General features: G+C 36.6%; 1 protein-coding gene across 8 annotated transcripts in view; it reads right to left on the minus strand.

Annotated features, from left to right (window-relative positions):
• Window positions 1-3,659: 3,659 nt before the first annotated feature.
• DMXL2 (Dmx like 2) overlaps window positions 3,660-20,471 on the minus strand; it is a 155,151-nt gene continuing 138,339 nt past the window's right edge. For 5 of the 8 annotated variants that reach the window (XM_027570131.2, XM_027570128.2, XM_027570127.2 and 2 more), the window contains 16 exons: window positions 19,732-19,910; window positions 18,134-18,264; window positions 17,528-17,613; window positions 16,923-17,124; window positions 15,973-16,090; window positions 12,657-12,719; window positions 11,795-11,881; window positions 11,595-11,716; window positions 10,273-10,411; window positions 9,534-9,594; window positions 9,277-9,404; window positions 8,691-8,768; window positions 7,197-7,288; window positions 6,510-6,562; window positions 5,230-5,447; window positions 3,660-5,079 (listed from right to left, as the gene is read on the minus strand). In XM_027570131.2, coding sequence (XP_027425932.2) covers window positions 4,870-5,079; window positions 5,230-5,447; window positions 6,510-6,562; window positions 7,197-7,288; window positions 8,691-8,768; window positions 9,277-9,404; window positions 9,534-9,594; window positions 10,273-10,411; window positions 11,595-11,716; window positions 11,795-11,881; window positions 12,657-12,719; window positions 15,973-16,090; window positions 16,923-17,124; window positions 17,528-17,613; window positions 18,134-18,264; window positions 19,732-19,910 — 1,967 coding nt within the window. In that variant the 3' untranslated portion in view covers window positions 3,660-4,869. Of the gene's footprint in view, window positions 5,080-5,229; window positions 5,448-6,509; window positions 6,563-7,196; window positions 7,289-8,690; window positions 8,769-9,276; window positions 9,405-9,533; window positions 9,595-10,272; window positions 10,412-11,594; window positions 11,717-11,794; window positions 11,882-12,656; window positions 12,720-15,972; window positions 16,091-16,922; window positions 17,125-17,527; window positions 17,614-18,133; window positions 18,265-19,731; window positions 19,911-20,471 lie in introns of those variants that run through there. The other 3 variants (XM_027570130.2, XM_027570129.2, XM_027570134.2) reach the window with 2 other exon arrangements.

Below are 20,471 nucleotides of genomic sequence, written 5' to 3' on the forward strand. Positions count from 1 at the left end.
TCTCTTCAACAAATGGTGTTGGCAAAATTGGACAGCCACATGCAGAAGAATGAAACTGGACCATTTCCTTACACCACACACAAAAATAGACTCCAAATGGTTGAAAGACCTAGATGTGAGACAGGAGTCCATCAAAATCCTAAAGGAGAACACAGGCAGCAACCTCTTCGACCTCAGCCGCAGCAACTTCTTCCTAGAAACATTGCCAAAGGCAAAGGAAGCAAGGGCAAAAATGAACTATTAGGATTTCATCAAGATAAAAAGGTTCTGCACAGCAAAAGAAACAGTTCACAAAATCAAAAGACAACCGAAAGAATGGGAGAAAATATTTGCAAATGACCTATCAGATAAAGGGCTAGTATCCAAAATCTATAAAGAACTTATAAAACTCAACACCCAAAGAACAAATAATCCAATCAAGAAATGGGCAGAAGACATGAACAGACATTTTTCCAAAGAAGACATCCAAATGGCCCAGAGACACATGAAAAAGTGTTCAACATTGCTTGGCATCAGGGAAATCCAAATCAAAACCTCAATGAGATACCACCTCACAGCAGTCAGAATGGCTAAAATTAACAAGTCAGGAAACGACAGATGTTGGCGGGAATGCGGAGAAAGGGGAACCCTCCTACACTGTTGGTGGGAATGCAAGCTGGTGCAACCACTCTGGAAAACAGTTTGGAGGCTCCTCAAAAAGTTGAAAATAGAGCTACCATATGATCCAGCAATTTTACTACTGGGTATTTACCACAAAGATACAAATGTAGGGATCCGAAGGGGTACATGCACCCCAATGTTTATAGCAGCAATGTCCACAATAGCCAAACTGTGGAAAGAGCCCAGATGTCCATCAACAGATGAATGGATACAGAAGCTGTGGTATATATACACAATGGAATATTATGCAGCCATCAAAAGGAATGAGATCTTGCCCTTTGCAACGACGTGGATGGAACTGGAGAGTGTTATGCTGAGTGAAATAAGTCAATCAGAGAAAGACATGTATCATATGACCTCACTGATATGAGGAATTCTTAATCTCAGGAAACAAACTGAGGGTTGCTGGAGTGGTGTGGGGTGTGGGAGGGACGGGGGTGGCTGGGTAATAGACACTGGGGAGGGTATGTGCTATGGTGAGCGCTGTGAATTGTGCCAGACTGTTGAATCACAGATCTGTACCTCTGAAACAAATAATGCAATATATGTTAAGAAAAAAAAAAAAAAGATAGCAGGAGGGGAAGAATGAATGGGAGTAAATCGGAGGTGGAGAAGAATCATGAGAGATGATGGACTCTGAAAAACAAACTGAGGGTTCTGGGGGGGTGGGGGGATGGGTTAGCCTGGTGATGGGTATTAAAGAGGGCACATTCTGCGTGGAGCACTGGGTGTTATGCACAAACAATGAATCACGGAACACTACGTCAAAAACTAATGATGTAATGTATGGTGATTAACATAACAATAAAAAATTTTAAGTAAAAATAATGTAATCTATCATATCAGTAGGCTAAAGAAAAAAATCACAGATAAATCAATAGGTGCAGAAAATGCTTCAAGATTTACTATACAGCTACAGTAATCAAGACAGTATGGTACTGGCAAAAGAAATAGATCAGCAGAATAGAGTCCAGAAATGGGTCTACACAAATATAGTCAACTGATCTTTGACAAAGGAGCAAAGACAATTCAGTGGAGAAAGATTATGTCTTTTCAAAAAATAGTGTGAGAACAATTGGACATTCACAAGCAGAAAAATGAATCTAGACACAGGTCTTTAAAAACAATTCAAAATGGATCATAGACCTAAATATAAAAACTCTAGAAGATGAGAAAGGTAATCTAATAACCAAGGAGGTACATCAAAATATGACATGTCAATAATCTAGTTGACATTGTTTTGGGGTTTTTTTATTGGTTTTTACACATAACAGCAAAACCACAATAGAAGTTGGAATTTATTAGAATTAAAAGCTTATGCTCTGCAAAAGACACCCTTCAGGAAAGGAAGAGCTAAGCCCCAGACTGGAAGAAAATATTGGCTAAACACATACCTGATAAAATAATTTGCATTCTAGAATACACGAAGAATTCTTAAAACTCAACAGAGAACCACCCAATTAAAAAATGGGCAAAAGAGATAAAGAGACACCTCAACAAAGAAAACACACAGATGAAAAGATGTCTTACATCCTGGATCATTAGGGAACTGCAAACTGAAACAATGAGATACCACTGTAATGTCTTCTATAACGGCTAAAATCCCAAACACTGACAACACCAAATGCTGATGAGGATGTCATACAGGACCTCTCAGAATTCAGGAATTCTCAACAGAATTCATTCACTGTTGGTAGGAATACAAATTGGTGCAGTCACTTTGGCAGTTTTTCACAGAGCTAAACAGTCTTACCATAAGATCAAGCAATCTCACTCTTGGGTATTTACCCAACAGAGCTGAAAACTTAGGTCTATACACAAACCTGCAGACGAATGTTTATAGCACCTTGAAAAACTGGAAGCAATCAAGATGTCCTTGAAAGGTGAATGGACAAACCAGGATATTCATAGATGGAATATTCAGTGATTTTCAAAAAAATGAGTTATGAAGCCAGAGAAAGAGGAAGGAACTTTAATGCATATTGCTCAGTGCAAGAAGACAATCTGACATGGCTGCATTGTACAGGATTCCAATCATATAGGATGTTCCAGGAAAGGCAGCAGAGAGATCAGTGGCTTCCAGGGATTGGGGAAAATCGGAGGAATGAACAGATGAACACAGGGGACTTGCAGGGCAATGAAGACTATTCTGTATGATTCTGTAATGGATACATGATATTATACATTTGCTAAAACCCACTGAACTGTACAGCACAAAGGGTGAAGCATAATATAATCCACAGACTTTAATGCACCAGTACTGGTTCATTAGTACTAACAAATATCACACAAATGCAAAACCTTAGTAAGGGAAATCGCGGCAGGGGGGCGGGGAGTAAATGGAAACTCTAGTATTGGCTCACTTTTTTTTTTTTTTTACAAACCTAGAACTTATAAAAATGTATTTGAAATTTTTTAAAAACAAAGTATTATGACATATGCCAGATTACTGTAAAGTAACAGCTCAAAGAAGGTGGCAGCTACTGCAAAAGTCTGAATTTGTTTCAAAATTCTATTCTCTTGCAGATCGACTGAATCGGCTGGTACTACTTTAGGATAATGAATACAAAGCTGGAGAAGATGCAACACACACAGGTTACTGTATACTAAACTGTGGTAAGTGTATGTATATATTTGCACTTTTTGTCAAATTTGTGTTTCAGACATCCTCCTTCCCTCACCTTGACTCCACATAAGCACTATTCCCAGCTCAGCTCCTTCACCAGGGTCAGCACCAAAATCAGCATTTAATTCAATAAGCAAGACAAGGTACAGTCACGTTAGTTCTTACCCAACTAAATCCCAGTGCTGAGTGCCTTCTGTCTGGCTCACCACTGCATCCCTAGAATGGCTTCTGCTACAGAAAGTACTCAGTAAATATCTGTGAATAAATGAAGAGCCTAGTAGCTTAAAAATTCTTTTAACTGTCAAACATTTACTCAAATTTAAAATAGTAAGTAGTTAAAAATACTTTTAAAGAAGGCCAGACTAAACTAAGGTAAAACTCTAACAAATAACATTTATTTTTCTTTTACATATGTATTTCACAGCCCGAACATCACATCGCCTTCAGAGAAAGGTGCTTTTATGCCATTATATTTTACTATTTACCACACAGGCATTAAACATTCTCATTAACATGATGAGACAATTTGCTGGTAAACATTTAAATACACAAACATTGGTTTCAATATCTCAAGAACATTTTTTGGTCATAACCAAGGAGGTACATCAAAATATGACAACATTGGCTAATAATTTATAAGCAAATAATATTTTAACTCTGCATAGTTTATACAATAGGCTGTGGTAATAAATAATATCACCAATCTCATCAACTATTAACTGGCCACAAAAAGCCTAACATTCAGTTAAATTATGATATGAAATGCTCTATTGGTGTAGTTTCAACATAGCCTTAAATGTGGTGGGTGTTTAACCCTGAAAGAAAAAGTACTAAACTGGTATGTTTGGTCAACTACAAATATGTCATGTTCACATATTACATTCCTAACATGAAGGCAGATATTTAAATAGAAAAACTAGCAGTCCAAAAAAATGTGAGTGTGCAAATAGTAAGGAAAACATTGCATTTAAATTTGCACTCATTTGCAAGTTACAGTACTAGCTCAGTAAAAACACTAACAGGAAAAATAATCAGCAGGGAAGAATGGAAATGACCTCTCCCAGCAGAGAACTAGTCACGGTACCCTGCACCACAGCAGAAAGGGTTTCTGGTGATCTAGAGCTTCTCACATCTTGTGACTAGCCTTCCCTGAACACAGGAGCCTGCGGGCATGCTTCCATCAGTGATAAGACTGGGAAGAAAAACCTGAACCAGCAACATTTTCCTCCTTAATTTGGTATAAAGGTCCTTCACATTATTATAACTTACTAACAGGCTAACTTTCTAACCTCAAATGTTTTCTGAATCAGGTTTGCTAAATGCTGTAAAGAATAGCTACCCTTCATATAACACTAGGGTTTTGTTTTGTTTTAAAGTATGTCAGCATGATAACAAGGTACATGCACAGTCATTCTACCAACCTGTATGGGCAACGCTCAGCTTGGGTCAGTCTCAGATTCTACAGAGATTCTCTGCATTGTTTTCAGTGTGTGAACAGCTGCTTGGGAAGCAGAAATGCCTATTCATTACTACAATGTATTTTAATTGAAATGTTTATAAAAATAAAGCCCCGATCCTAAAGTCTAGAGAATGTCAAGAATTCTGTTGGGGATGTTAAAAGCACTGGGCAACACCCTGGTTTTTAGTGTGCCATCGGCCCCACAGGAGAAGATCCGGTTGCCCGGGATGATGTCGATCTGCATGACGCCAGCCCCAAGGTTTCTGAATATGGACTGCTTAGCATGTTCGTTTTTGAATGAATGAATCAGGCCATGGCCTGTCAGCCTCCAAACCTGTTGAAAAAGAGTAAAAACACAAAGGGTAAGTGTTAGAAAAGAGAAAGGGATCAAAGATCAAAGAGTGCGGTGGGGTTTCTGTTCCCCAGTCTTGACAGCATCTACAGATAATATTCTTGCACCTTCCAACTTCTTATACCGACTCACCTTTATGTTACCTTCTGCTGAACCTGTAGTAAAATATTCCTCACAGGGATCCAGAGCCAGAGCCTTAATAGCGGAGTCATGTGCCTGGAATGTATGAATCAGCTGTCTCTGCCTGATGTCAAAAATGCAGACACAGCCTTTCCTACCTCCAGAGATTAGGAGCTGCTGTTTGGGCGCATACTGCAGGACCGTGGCACCATGATCGTGGCATGTAAAACCTGAAGAAGGAAAACACCAAACGTCTTTCCCAATTTCTATCCTGACAAGTCTGGTAAGGTTTAAATGTACATTTAAATAACACAGAAACTACTGACAAATTTTCATTTCAATTTCTGTGATCATGATCCAAGTATTAAAAAAAGATCCCAAGCAATGACAGAAAAAAAGTTCTTATCCATAATCTCAATATGAAAACACATGCAGGAAGTTTAAATGTTAAGCCCAAGCTCAGTTACGCTGCCTCACAAGAAACCTGTAGAAGCGAGACGTGCAGAGGAGACCAAGCTTCTCAATGATCCATTCAGCCAGCACATTAATGCCCACCAGGACAGGTATCTACCCTTTCCTCGTTCCTGCCCAGACAGCCTCATCACAAGTTCATGTCAGGTAAGTCACAAACTCAACTACAGTTGTGTGAAAATGACCTGTTACAAGGTGAGAAGTTAGCTGTCCCAAGATCCTCTGCATTTTAATACAATTAAAGCCTTAAACCAGTATGTGGTAAATCTTTAAGAGTTGTTAATTCTTCACAGAAAGACAATTTGCAATCAAATAAAATGGAGAAATAACTATACTTTCAAAATGTGTATCAGTACAAAAAAAGACTGAAAAATCTCTCTGTAAAAGAATCCACCTAGCTATGTTTAACCCAAATGTACTAGAGCATGGAGCCTTCTCTCAACAGCATCACGGGAAAAAGGGCTCTCTTGGACACCAACTGGAAAAACAGTCTTAAAAGGAATAATATTTAAGTGGCATCGTTCATATTTCTTGTTCTTATAAGGTTAACTTTTATTTTATAGTTAGGTGTAATTCTTTAAAATACCTCCTTTCTACTGAGCTCAAATACTTTGCAACTAATTCCTAAAAAGGAATCTCCATGTCATATTTTCCAAATAGAATACAAAATAAAGACTATTCTATGCTAGCTGGATAGTTACCCTCAGCAAGATAGCCAGATATTTATTTATAACCCATGAATAAAGACTCACTGGTTAGAATAAAACCAGGAAAGCATTCCTTCATAGTGTATTAAAAATCACAGACCTTAACTCACTTACCATGAATGAGGCTGTTTCCAGGTGATATCAATGTGTCCCAGAGGCATACATTTCTTATAAAGAAAACACAACAATGGTTCATGATGTGTTTTTTGATACTGGCTTCAAGTCAAATATTTTTACTCATTGCATCTTACTATCTTTTCTGTTCACTCGTATTCATAAAGCAATGATTCTCAACTAGGACGAGAATAGAAGCTAACAGTTTATCCTTTTCAAACCGCAAAGTTCTATCTCACATGGTCCCATGTGTCTCTGCCATCTCATCCCCCAACCCCTCATTTTTCCATTACCACTCCAGGGAAACTGAGGCACAAGTTCCTGGGGAGAAGGGATGCTTCTGACCCCCAGGGGTAACCACTGCCAGGAAATGAGAGGTTTTATTCATGGCATGTGTTGCCAATGACAGCAGTGTCAGGTCAAAGAAAATATTGAGCATGATGGCTACAGAGTCTCAAGACAGTGTCAACAGCAAAAAAAAAAAGGAAGCTTTAACATAATTACATATGCTTATTGAGAGTCTACATTAGGAGTACTTGCTTCTTCTTCATAAGGAAAACTACTGAGATCATTATGTAACAGAAAGTTTTTTGTATTCACGAGGTGGAAAAACTCTACTAAGTGAAAAAGTCCATACTTTGCAGAACACCTTTCTGCTTATTTCTTATGATGCTTCTGTCAACCTACCTACTGTCATTGGACTGTCCAGACGTGGCAACCAGACTTGAAGAGGTAATAAATGCGAAGTCACTTGTGGCTTTACTGTGGCACTGCCAACTCTACAAGAAACAAAGCTCAAGTGATGTTACCTAGGAGCCCAAGACAATCCAGAATCTCACACACACAGTTCTGCTAGCAGTACATGCGTGAGCTAAGAACCGTCGTTAAACATCCAGAATAGAGAATAAGTGAGAAGAGCATTAGCTATCATTTGCATATTATTTAGCTAATATCCAATGATATTTTAAAACTGGAATAGTAAAAAATATGGAATTAAAGGGTTTTTTTTTTTAGATTATCTAACAAAGGAATAGGATGAACTTAACCAAGCCATTTAATTACATTAAGGGCCCAATCAAACTCAGTGTTAATGATCTCAAATACATTTAATAAATTTTACATAATAATATAAATCATAACAAACAATAATGACCCAAGGAGGGAAACTCCTACATGCCCATTCTCATAGTCTTAGACTACAGTGTGAAGAGCTCAAGTCAAATTAACTTTATAACCTAAATGCAAACATCCACCTTCCTTACCATCTCTTTCCTTCCACTTGAAGACCTTTAGCAATAACAAAAACAAGGTCAAAAGTGGTCCTGCAAATTATCTACAGGCTTACAGCTGCCCCAAACCACCCCTAAAGATGTTCCAGCACTGTGGGAAACGATTTACTGAGGCAGGCATGCCTCTACTTGTTGGATCGAGTGAATGAACAGAAATTTGGAGGGAAAGACCCAGGAGGGTGTCCAGGTATTTTAAAATAGACATTCTTCTGTTTGGAATTATCATGGTATTGATCTGAGTGAAGGCAAAAGGATAGATTCAAGATCACTTCCATTTCTATAAAAACTTTATGACAGTCTACAGGGCACTAATTCAAGAGAAATATCTTGTCTCATATACATAATTAAAACCATACAGTCTAGAAAAGAAAATTAAAATCAACACATATGAAGCCTGAAGTTCTGCACAAGATGGCACTACCTTCCAGCCCTCCTACCCTACCTGAGCCCCTACCAGGTAAAGATAGGTTTGTCTGCACCACCAAAAGTTTTAATATGATTTGGATTAATGAATGAACATACTGGGATTGGTTACTTTAGTAAGAAAAATTCTGAAGCAAATTAGAATACTCAAAACCTGTTAGAATTTTGTAGTGATTCATTTTAGGTACTATATTAAAAATCTATCAAGAAGTCAGAGTTTTCAAAAAAGTAGGACCACTCACAGGGAAATCCCCTGAACATTTTCAAATATAATAGTCATCCTTCAAGTTCTGAAAAGCAAAGTCATTTCGGTTTAAACTAGGGCAATAATGGGTGCTGTGCTGCTGGGCAGAGGTGTCTCCTTCTCAACAGATCCAATGAGTGAATCTCCAATGAGATTTAGTGTCTGAAACAGACACTTCATAAACAAAGCAGCCTATGTGCTCTGGGAATGCCATATGATACTTACCATGTAAGGTTTAGGATTCGATGCTGTTTGGTTTACTTGCCAGATACTCAGAAAACCCTCTCCATCTGCAACACCACACTGTAAGAATGGCATAAAAAAACACAGCTTCTTAGTAAGGCAAAATCACTGATGGAGAGTCACTCAAACCTCACTTAACATTCTGCCTACACCTATTTCTATTACCGTAGTTCCTATGAAAGTTAGGCACTATAAATATCCTGCAACCTTTTAAATGCTTTTCCATACCTATTTCATTTTCCTCCAAACGTCTCTAAGATAATTTAGTAAGAAACTGGAAGGTTTTTCTCAGGTGCTTGACTGAGCTTATAGGCACCACCAACACACTCAACAGAAAGAGTTATTTACCTTCACAGTATTTTATATCTTTAAATGGATGACTGATCCATACAAAATTTAAGATCTGTGCTTTGTTGGGAGCCAAGAGGAGTGTATAAGCAGAACCCAATAAACTGCCTGCCCAGCTTAAATCCAGGTCACTGAATTGGTTTTCAGATGTAGTTTTACTAACCATCTACTCATAAATATCTTTTTCAGATGAACTTAGCAGTAAGCCCCAAGAGCCAACCTTGTTGCCTTGTGAATTAAAATATAATCTGGTAACTCTTGCATTGCCAGCTTGGCGGAAACAGACGAGTTGCTGAGGTCGTGTCCATTCAAACATTCGTACACTGCCATCCTGAGCACCTGTGAGATCTGAAACACAAAAGGAAAAGCAGAAAATAAGAAATGAAAAAACTACAGAGTTCCAATATTTCAGATTCTATAAATGGATTTCAGAATGACAAAGGCCATTTACAATGCTCTGGGTCACAAAACACTTACAGTACTGATGGACTGGATGGGAGGTCATTCTCTTAACATTATGTAGATTCCTTTTCATAAGCTTTAAAAGAAGATAAAAGACAAATTCATTTTGTGCATCACAGAAGAGACAAGGAAGAATACGCTTCAGGCCAACTCTAATTCTCATAACCTTTATTCTCTTACAACCAGATTATTACTAACATATGGCCTGTTGTGGGTTTTCTGAACCACTTCACATATGACACTCGTCCGAACAGGCTGCGGAAGCACTCACTTACGAGCGTAGCCCTGGTCCATATGGACCAGGCAGATACCAAGCGGCTTCATTGAGTGATTAAGAGAACTCCTCCAAGTGCCCTCCCTAAGGACACTGAGGAGTATCTGCAGATTCTTCAGAGCAGAACATGAGAACAGGACCCCTTCAACTACAGTGACTAACAACAACGTTATAGACACATTTTTCAAACACCTGCAGTAGAACAACTCCTCTTTGTCTCTGCTTTACCCACTTGGTGCTTCTCAGTTTGCTCATCTATAAAATGATAATGGGAGGTAATAAAAGCACCTACCACCTATGGTTGTGGTGAAGGAAAATGTGTCCCTGACACAAAGAAAGTCACATCTTAGCTATTATTATTATTGAGTACTAACTAGTCACTGCCCCTGATCTTTAGGATCATTCCCAAGTCAAAGTGATTTCAACTTATTTTTGGGTGAGTCCATACCCAGAAACCACACCTAATAGTAAGTAACATACCACACCGGCTCCAGTGCTGGTCTGCCCACTGCCCAGCCACGGCAGAGGTGAAGGTGGACGCACCTGACCTGCTGAATAGCCTGTTGCACTGGCTTGATAAAGAGTTGTAGTGGAACCACGATAATCAATATCATCTGAACTGTGAAAAATATTTGTGTTACTGTGAAAGTTCCATTTTCTTGTAATACAAATTCCAATTACAGAGCTGCTTATGTACCCACAGGTCTTTACTTATAAATAATGAATACCCATAAGAAAAACTTAGGTGTAATTCCTAACCATAGGCAATTTTAGTACTGGTTAACTTTTTCCCTTTAGACAAAATTTATAAATTTAATGTTGTCCGGGGGCAATTTTACTGCTGCACAAGTTGGAACAAATGTTTGTTTTGAAGGATTTAACACAAATACTCTTTTTATCATGTCTAGAAAAAGATTATCTAAGTTCTCTTCAAATACACATATCCCATGTATCAGATTCACATGTTCAGGACAGTTAGTACTTGGATGGGAGATTCATACATTTTAAAGAAATCTGAGTTTAAAAATTTCAAGTATAGTATCACATAAAAATGTTAAATTTTTATGATGGACTGTATATTACATGGTTACATCAACTCTGAAGTAATATTATATGCTGACATCAATTCTGTAGTAGTATTTATGCTAACAAAACAGAAAACCCAACAGATCAAGGAGAGAAGCTATGATGCACCATTTCCCAAGCACATAAAATGTCCAAGAGTCTGTAGAAAAGCAAGAGGGAGAGCAAACATGGAGGAGGAACCCCAAAATAGGAAAGTGTTGCAAAATACCGTTGGTGTTGTATCCATAGCATTACTGAAAAGTAAAGTTGGCTACATTTTTATCTGTAAAAAGGGTATGCTTGTCAGGTGGTAATCAAGAAGAAACACTGAAAATTACTCAGTAAATGTGACTTATCAGTCTAATTAATATATTGGTATACTCTACTTTTTGCTTTAATTATCCAAACCAGCTGAATTTACTGAATACTACGTAATTCCTGACATTTCTTTGGGGTTAATGTCAATGCTGTATTTATGGCATTAGGCTTTGGTATTGGGGATTATTCTGACTCCAACACTATGAATAGTTCCATGTCTAATGGAAGAAGTATGGGTCATTTGTTCATTGATGTAAGAAGAACCTCTTATTGGCAGCTAAACCAATTATGTTTGTTTCTTATCCAAATAAAGGGAGAGACATACATGCTTTTCAAGGTAATTCAAATTAGGGCATAACCATTTAATGGGTTCTTTAAGAAAACCTCATTTTTAGATGGACTACACAAGACAAACTAACCTTTTGGATTCTCGGTCATATTCTTCTCCAATCCATATATATGATTGACAGGCCAACAGAGAAGTAACATCGAGTTCTTGTACATCGTGTGTTGAAGCCAAGACAATTTCATTACAGTTCGCCTACAAAGCAGTCAGTAATTTAAGCAATTTCACTAATAAAAAAAAAAGTACAATCTTTATAATGACTAAAGCTTTTACCTTATTAATGGAAAATGCCATGATCATATCCGATTCCTTATGAATGATTTTTGCCTTTCCACCTGGATAGCCCAGGTCAGCTTCAACCTACAAAACGTTTATTGACAGTTTCAGTTGTCATGTAGCAATGTGTGAGACACACACACATTCCACAAAATTTAAAAGAAGGATAAGAAGAAAATGTAACAGCAACAGCAAGAAAAAAGGTACCAGTAATTTTAGTATGTTGAGACTTAGCTTTGGAGTTAGCTTAAATTATCTGATGTCCTGTAATCACCCCGATTATAAAGATTTCCATTGGGATACTGATTAACTGTCATGAAAGATGGCTAGCATAGTTTTCGTTAGTATTTGTAACAGCAATAGGCCACTTGCATCTCTTCCAAAAGCGTGCAGACACTGTGGTAAGAATGTGTATGCATCAAGAGGCACAGAGTGGAGGAAAAAGACAAAGGAGTCATATAAGAAATTAAACATTTTAAAATAGGGTGCTGAGACAGGAATACGGAAAAGTTGGAAAGAACAGTTAGAAAGGGACAAAGGAGATGGATGAGAAGGTACACTGGCTTAGGGTCAAAGATGATGGGCAGGAAAGAAGATGCAGAATCGAGGAAAGACAAAACCACCATGTTTAAGGACAGACTGGAAAGGGGGAGACATGAAGATGTCACAGGAAGAAGGAAAGGAAAGCATCAATGCTTAGGAAGAGCAAGTGGGAAACGGTGGAGAATTTCCTACCCCAGGCCACTGAGGTGTATGTGAGCAATGAGTATTCTGATTAGCCAACATGGTTAGTACTAGAGATGAAGGTTAGCTCCTTGAACTCTGAGAATAAGCAAAGTACAAGAGCATGGACTACTACCTTGCTGCGGGAATCTTCCACTACGCAGTTTTGTTTGACCTGTTCCACATGTTCTTCTACAGACTAAATAACACCACACAGTCACAAACACAAAACACATGCATGAAACGAAATTATAAAAAGAATGAAAAATTTCAAAGTGAAATGGTCAATCCATAACTTAAAGATGGTAAAAATGAATGTGTAAACTTTCCTTTTAAAAGCACAAAATCTTAAGAAAGAAAAACTGAGTAAATACGATGTTCTCAGATGAACACAAAGCAAAGCAAGCAAAATTCAAATTAATGTGACTATTACATAAAGATTGTTTCAAAATAAGATGGCTAGCATAGTTAAAAATTAGTTATCTGCGTACCAGTTATGTAACTTAAAATCCTAACTTATACCACAATCTCTAAAAATAAAACCTACCTGAAAGAAAAGATGCATTCTATACTACATAGATTCCTATCTTACAGGGGGTTATTCCAAATACAAATTAAAACTATTTCTGAACACAGATTCAAAGTACTGATAATTATTTCACTCTTACTCCTAAGAAATATATCCATGAAAGAGGACTCAGGGATTAGAATTCCCATCAACTGTTTACTATAATCAAATTTTTCTCCTTATACGTAAAGAAATGTTTGATTAAATGGGGCACAGGAAAGAAATCACATAAACAGCTTGCTCCTGGTTGATGACAGGGTCATTAGGAACAGCTACAATCAGAAATAATAGTTGTGGAAACCTGTGAAGGTTTGGTCAGAGCAACACAGTCCTCCTAATACCTCTTGAAGTGACTGCTTCACTCTTAGCCAAAGGGCCAAATTCTCTGTGCATGCCTTCAGCAACTGCCCAGGGCTGCTGCACTGGACAATGAGAGAAAGGCAAATGTGTGCAAGGCCCACTCAGCAAAAGCCAAACTGATGAACAACCTGTTTGCCTTTAATCAAGTAGCTGAGTTTGCAACATTTATTGATTTTGCAAAAAAACTGTCTTCTAGAATATTCTTCTGTAATATATTCAAAGAGTAAAAATATCTCTTATGAATATATCTAAAATTTCAGCATTTCTCAGGAGAATTTTCTAAGTAATTTTTAAAAATGAGGCAACATTTTAGAATTTTTAGGATTAGTTTGTCAATCAATTTACTGAATTTATCAAATTTTCGAGTACCAAAAATCCTATTTAATGATTTAAAAAGATAAACCACTCTCACTGAGTGGGTAGTTTTGATAAATGTTCCATATTTCTGAGCTTAATGACCAGTTTTTATTTTGTCTTAACAGCTTTAACATTTTTCCAATTTTTTCCTTTAAACAAATTTTCAGATCTGTGCTATTCAGTACAATAGCCATTAATCATATATGACCATTTAAATTAAACAAAATTAAGTCACACTAGCCACATTTCAAGTGCCCTGTAACCATATGTGGCTGCTATTGTATAGAACAGATAAAAATTCCCATTATCACAGAAAGTTCTATTGGATAGCACTGGACAAGATAGTAATTCTATTCAACAATTTGAAATTCAAAAGGTACAAAAGGGTACATGATAAAAATTCTCCCTCCCATCCAAACTCCCACCATGTACTTCCTTCCCATCTGTGGAACCAACCAATGCTTACACAGCATTTTAAGAAATGTTCGATTTATCTCTATCCCACCTCCCTCTTCATGGAGACCTTCTGCTGTTAGAAAATTTGAAGAGAGAACACACAGCTTGGGCTGCTGATCCCAAGAACACAGAGACTAAGGGGCAGGAAAGGGAGAGACTTAGTTAAAGAAGAAAGAAACCTGAGAGAACAGATCCTGAAGGGCAAGACTGAGGATCCCAGCAACCTAGAACCCTGGCTTCCCACAGCACTCCAAAGCTCTGACAATCCAACCAAACCACCACTAAAAACCGCATGAATAATTAAAATATATTCTCAATGAATCATTACATTTAATAATCTGAAGAACTAAACACTCAAAAAAATTGATCCTTCAGTGAATTGGCTTTTTTTTTTTTTTTTTTTTTGAATTGGCTTTCTGGGAATAAGAGAGTCCTAACTGAGCAAGTATCTTTTATGTTAAACCTATTTCTTAGATTTCTAGATCTTATTCTACGGAATTTGGACTCAGCACCACTACAGGAAATAATGTAAACAGTGGACTGAATGAAAGAGAAGAATGTTGACTCTATGATTTCCCTAACAAAACCCAACACATCAATGATTTCAATACCATCTGGATCTTTTGTTATCAAAAAAAGCTTCTAAGACTCCAAAGAATCCCCACAGCTCTTTTCCCCTACGTCTTCATTTAGATACATAATATTAAATCCATACAGAAAATAAGTGACCATTCACAAGGGCTGACCACAATTACCATTTAGATATGGGCGACTAACGAAAAGAATGAGTTGGGTAGGTTCTACCACTCCAGGTATGGGGGGATACGGAGACGCAGTTCTATATTTTACCTTGGGAATCTGAGCCATGTAAACTGTCCCTCTCAGTTTTCACTTTCCTAAGTGAAATATAATTCGTTACTCTTTTCTCGTAGATTTTGTTTACCAAATCTTTAATCTCATCTGATACTCTACTCTGAACACTGCCCATTACCTCATTAAGTAGCCTGATATGTAGGACTGATATGCTCATAGAACAGATCTGTGCACCCCTCATTTAAGAAGGAAGGGGTAACTTTTAAGTTCAAATGTCCCAGTCTCCCAAGTTCCTGATTCTTCTTGAACCCTGTATGGCATTACATTATTAATTCATATTCAGCTTAAAAATCACTGTGCAAAGCAAAACCTCTGCCTCACTTTGTAAAAGCAAACTTCCTTCATCTCGTATTTGTATTTCTGTAGTTTATTCTCCTTCACAAAATTATCCTGAATTTCTTGCTTCTAAAGTTTATCCTCTTCATTTCTAAGTGCTAAATAAATAAGATGCTTTTAAAGGGCTATGTTAGATTGCCAATTAAATGATTTTCAAAGAATCATCATATAGAGTACACTCATTTATATATTAAATTACCCAAATCATCCATCACAGTATTTATTATTTGTAAAAGCCCAATGGCAAGTATCACACAAGAAGGACCAACTTTCACTTAGTTATACATGATTTACCAAGAGATCTATGTTGGCTTCATTGTTCTAAAATGAAAATTATAAGATTTTATCTTATAAAAGAGATTCACTGTAGTCTGGTAAATCAACTATTATCCATAAGGTATGAAAGATAATAAGTTCCAACCAAAAAGTAAATCAAGCACTGACTTCATTAGAAATGTTAAAACTAAACAAAAACTACACAGAAAAATTCTTTTCAAAATACCTCACTCTGTTTTCTTTTCTTCGTGAAAATATATCTAATAAATGTCTCTTGAAGAACTTCTTGTTTAACGAGGAAATGCCAGAGTCGTTTGACTGGAAGTGCAGAAGAATCCCGGGATCTATGAGAAAAAAATTAATGTATCTTCTTTTACTCTGTAGAAAATATGCTTCATATTTGCAGAAACTTAAAAAAAAAAGCCTCCATTATCTATTGCAAATAAGTTACATTATTAAGCTCAACAAAATTTTATAATTTATTTCTCTTTTAATTTTTAGTTCTTTTAAAAATCATTCCTTCATCTAGCAGTTAATTCTCTAATTACAGGTTCTCTGAATGAACAGGTTGAGCTGAGAGTCAAAAGAAGTTCTTATTATTCTCTTTTTAAATTATATTGTAGGCTTGGTTCTGTTGGTTACATAACATCACCAATGAATATAAAGTCACAGATTTCATTTTTAATAGCCCAACTAAAAAGCCTTGCTCTTTTTTCAAGCTTATCAGCAATACTCTTAATTATGGGACAGGTGCCTCACAAAAAGCATGCTGCTTATTCAAAGGACAGGCAGGTAGAAGTTCAAAACATCAGTAAAAAACCTTGATGTGTTTACTGTTAAATTACTGCCAAAATGTCAGTAGCACCTTGTTTGCACATGTAGATTATTATTCCAAAATATTTCTGTATAAGTTCTTAAAATAATGGCAAAAATATAAATTTTTTCTGATTATACAAGTAATAAGTGTACTGAATTATAGGTAATACTGGGAAAAATGTTTTCTATGCAGATTGCTAATGTTTTCCTTAACTAAATATAACTACTAAAAATAGAACCATAGGTTCAAAGTTATGAACGTTTTCATATAAACATAACATGGGCACATTTTGCCAAACTATCTTCCAAGGAAAGTTAAACCAGGTTACACTCTCATGAGCATTAGGAGAGCATCCTTACTTGAATGGAGTATTTTCTGGTTCTAGCATTGCTTTATTTCGAAGAATAGCTGGTCCGGCTCCTACTGAAAGGTCAGTTGGGTATGTGTTGATATAGTTAGGGGGCGGACCTTCAAACTGATCCATTTTCTCTTGCAAGATCTGTTCCCAGTTCTCCAAGTTTTTAATCACAGCAATACCTAATGGTGATGTCACAGGCAACTCTAAAAGGCAACAGAAAATGTCATTTTGTTTTGATAAAAAAAAAATGGTGATCATCCTATTTTAAAAATCTGAATTTTTAGAGCCAAAACCTCTGAAAACACAAATTTGAAAATGTTAATCTTATACCATTTGGATTCTTAGTGCTTTTAATAAAACAGAAGGCCAGCTCTCTAAAATGAGCTGAGAAAATGTGTAGCTTCTCTAGTCTAATTTCTTGCTTTTTCTTTCAACCCTCTGGGTAAACAGTGGTTCTTGCTATGAATTAAAATCATGGACTGGGACCTAAAAAACACAAGACCTCATAAAATTTCTAATTTTTAGTACCAAATGCTCTTTTACATAGATTTTTGTGAAGAGAAACTTGATGCTAATTTATTATATTTAAGAACATTACTTACTTACCAGAGAATTCCAACCCAGCAATGGGAAAGAAATTCTTGACATTGTGAAGTACTAGCTTAACCATTGTCAAATGCAGAAGAGCCCAGCTGTTCAAGGAAAACAAACAAACAAATTCTCCTTCACTGAAAATAACATCAGGAGAGAAGCATAGTAATGATTCCTGTCAATTGCTTAACCCAATCTCCAACCCAGAAAAAAAGCTGTTTTTTTCTAACAACCTGAACCTTTGTATACACTCTGAAAATAGAAAATATGTAACAATATGTCACACTTACAATATCTGAAAATTAACTAATGGAAAAAATTTACCACATAGTCACATGGAATCTAATAGCATATCAATGAATATATGTTAAAGTTCTAATAGCACATCAATAAATTATGTATTTTTTCTCACTAAAAATGTTTGTTTACCCTCTACATGTAAGCTATTCTTTGAAACTAGATGTGAAAGAAATACACTACTGTCTAGAAATTTACCTCAAAGGTACAGAATTACTAACCTGAAAATGGAAGTCAGCTCTCGTATGAATTCATAATATTACTTAAAATTACTAACATCAGGATTTTTTTTTTACAAAAAAGAAGGAGAAAATCCTTATTTACCTATAAGAATTTGGATCTTGGTGCTCTTGTATTTGTGTATCTGAAAAAAAAGCATCATCTTCTTCTTCATCACTATGAATGCTTTCATCAGAATCATATATAACACCACTATCAGACAAAGGGAGAAATGGCTGCAATAAAAGATAAAAGTTATTTTTTAAATATATAATTGGGCTCTTTTTGTCCTAACTTAATACTGAATATTTTAAGTGGTGTCTAAGTAAAAATTTCCTTTCACAAGTGATACTAGACCTAGAAAAGTCAAGAAAACTAGGCAAATTCCATAAAATACCTGAATAGCTAGATACAACAGAAATATTTCTGCAGCATTAATTACAAAAGCCAACTTATGGAAGCAACCCAAGTGTCCACAGATAGATGAATGGATAAAGAAGATGTGATAATACACAATGGAGTATTACTCAATCATAAAAAAGAATGTGATCTTGCCATCTGTGACAACATAGATGACCTGTAGGACATTATGCTAAGTGAAACAAATCAGACAGAGAAAACAAATACCATATGATTCAATTATACGTAGAATCTAAAAAACAAACTGGGGCGCCTGGGTGGCTCAGTCGGTTGAGCCGCCAATTTCGGCTCAGGTCATGATCCCAGGGTCCTTCTCCCTCTGCCCCTCCCTCTGCTCATGTGCTTTCTCTCTTTCTCTCAAATACATAAAAATCTTTTAAAAAGTCAATAAAAGTAAAAAACAAACAAAAAAAAAAAACAGAAACAGAATCATGCAGAGAACAAACTGGTGGTAGCCAGAGGAGTGGGAGATGGGCAAAATAGGTGAAAGGGATAAAGAGGTACAAACTTCCAGTTATAAAATAAACAGTTCATGGGGATGAAAAGTACAGCATAGGGAATATAGTCAATAATACTGTAATAATGTTGTCTGGTGACAGCTGATGACTACACTTATTGTGGTGAGCACAACATAATGTATACAACTGCTGAATCCTTGTGTTGCACACCTGAAACTAACAGATCATCCTATGTCAATTATACTTCAAAAAAAAATAAAATGTACATCACAGAAATATTAAAAACCAAGTTATGTATCAACATAACTAGTGAGAAAAGTCTAAAGAAAAAGGACACACTGAAAAACATACATAACGAAGGAAAAACTTTATGAAAACGTTTTTGTCAAAGAGCTATAGTGAAGGAAATCACAAATCCTTCTAAAGCTATATAAGGAGACTGAAACATGTAAAACTATAATTCTTTACAAATTAATTTACAGGTTTTAAGTTAATTGCAATAAAAATCTCCCTGGGGTGGGGGGGGCACCTGGGTGGCTCAGTCGTTAAGCGTCTGCCTTTGGCTCGGGTCATGATCTCAGGGTCCTGGGATCGAGTCCCATATTGGGCTCCCTGCTCAGTGGGGAGCCTGCTTCTCCCTCTGCCCCTCCCCCTCGCTCATGTTCTCTCGCTCATTCTGCTCTGTCTCAAATAAAATCTTTTAAAAAAAATAAAAATAAACTGTAATTATTCAACCCAGAAGCTGCCTCATCATTCCTATGTGATGCATACATAAGAATAAATAAAATGAACACATACAAAGCTTGTGCTCCTCACACCCCTTACCTTTGCAACAAAATAATCCCACATACTAAGTTCAGGAGGAATAAATTTTTCTTTGTAAGATGGTCTCTCTGCAGGCACTGGTGGTGGGGTAGCATCTTTTACAGGTCTTCCGGGGACTAGCATTCGCATGTTAAATCTCCTACGGTGTTTATCTATGTCTTCAGAAGGAACAGGAGGTGCTGAATAAAGATAGAAGAGGAAAAAAACACCAGCATTTATTTCCCATTATTAATTCAAAGAGTTCAAGTTAACTTTTCTTTTCAACCTATTCTTGCCATGTTTTAGTTTAGCCTAAATTACTTCTATCTGTGCTTCTAAACATTCTTAGTTACTGCATCCATTTTCCAGCAATCATGGCAGAGATGCAGATGAGGATAGAGCATCAAAGAATACCTTGCGATGAAGCAGCCTGTGTGCTACACAGAATATGGATTAAAGTAATTCTATGTACAATGCATCAAATAAATGGCATATTCATTAATGCTTGAGTGATTATTTCTGGCTAAGCAGTTCAAGAAAGATTCATGGAAGATGTAGCATGTAAAGCATGCCTTTAAAAAAGGCAGAAGCTCAATGTGAAAAGAAGGGGCAACAGAAACCAGTGACTAAAGGTTTGGATGAATGAGGATGATAACAGAGAGAATAAAATGGAGTAAGCATCGCTAAGAGAGTTATTTAAAATGGAGCCAGGAGGACACTGAGGAAGTGGGGTTTATGCGTCTCCTGTCTCCAATTCTCGT

The sequence above is a fragment of the Zalophus californianus genome, chromosome 6, assembly GCF_009762305.2.
Source record: "Zalophus californianus isolate mZalCal1 chromosome 6, mZalCal1.pri.v2, whole genome shotgun sequence".
NCBI classification, from domain to species: domain Eukaryota; kingdom Metazoa; phylum Chordata; class Mammalia; order Carnivora; family Otariidae; genus Zalophus; species Zalophus californianus.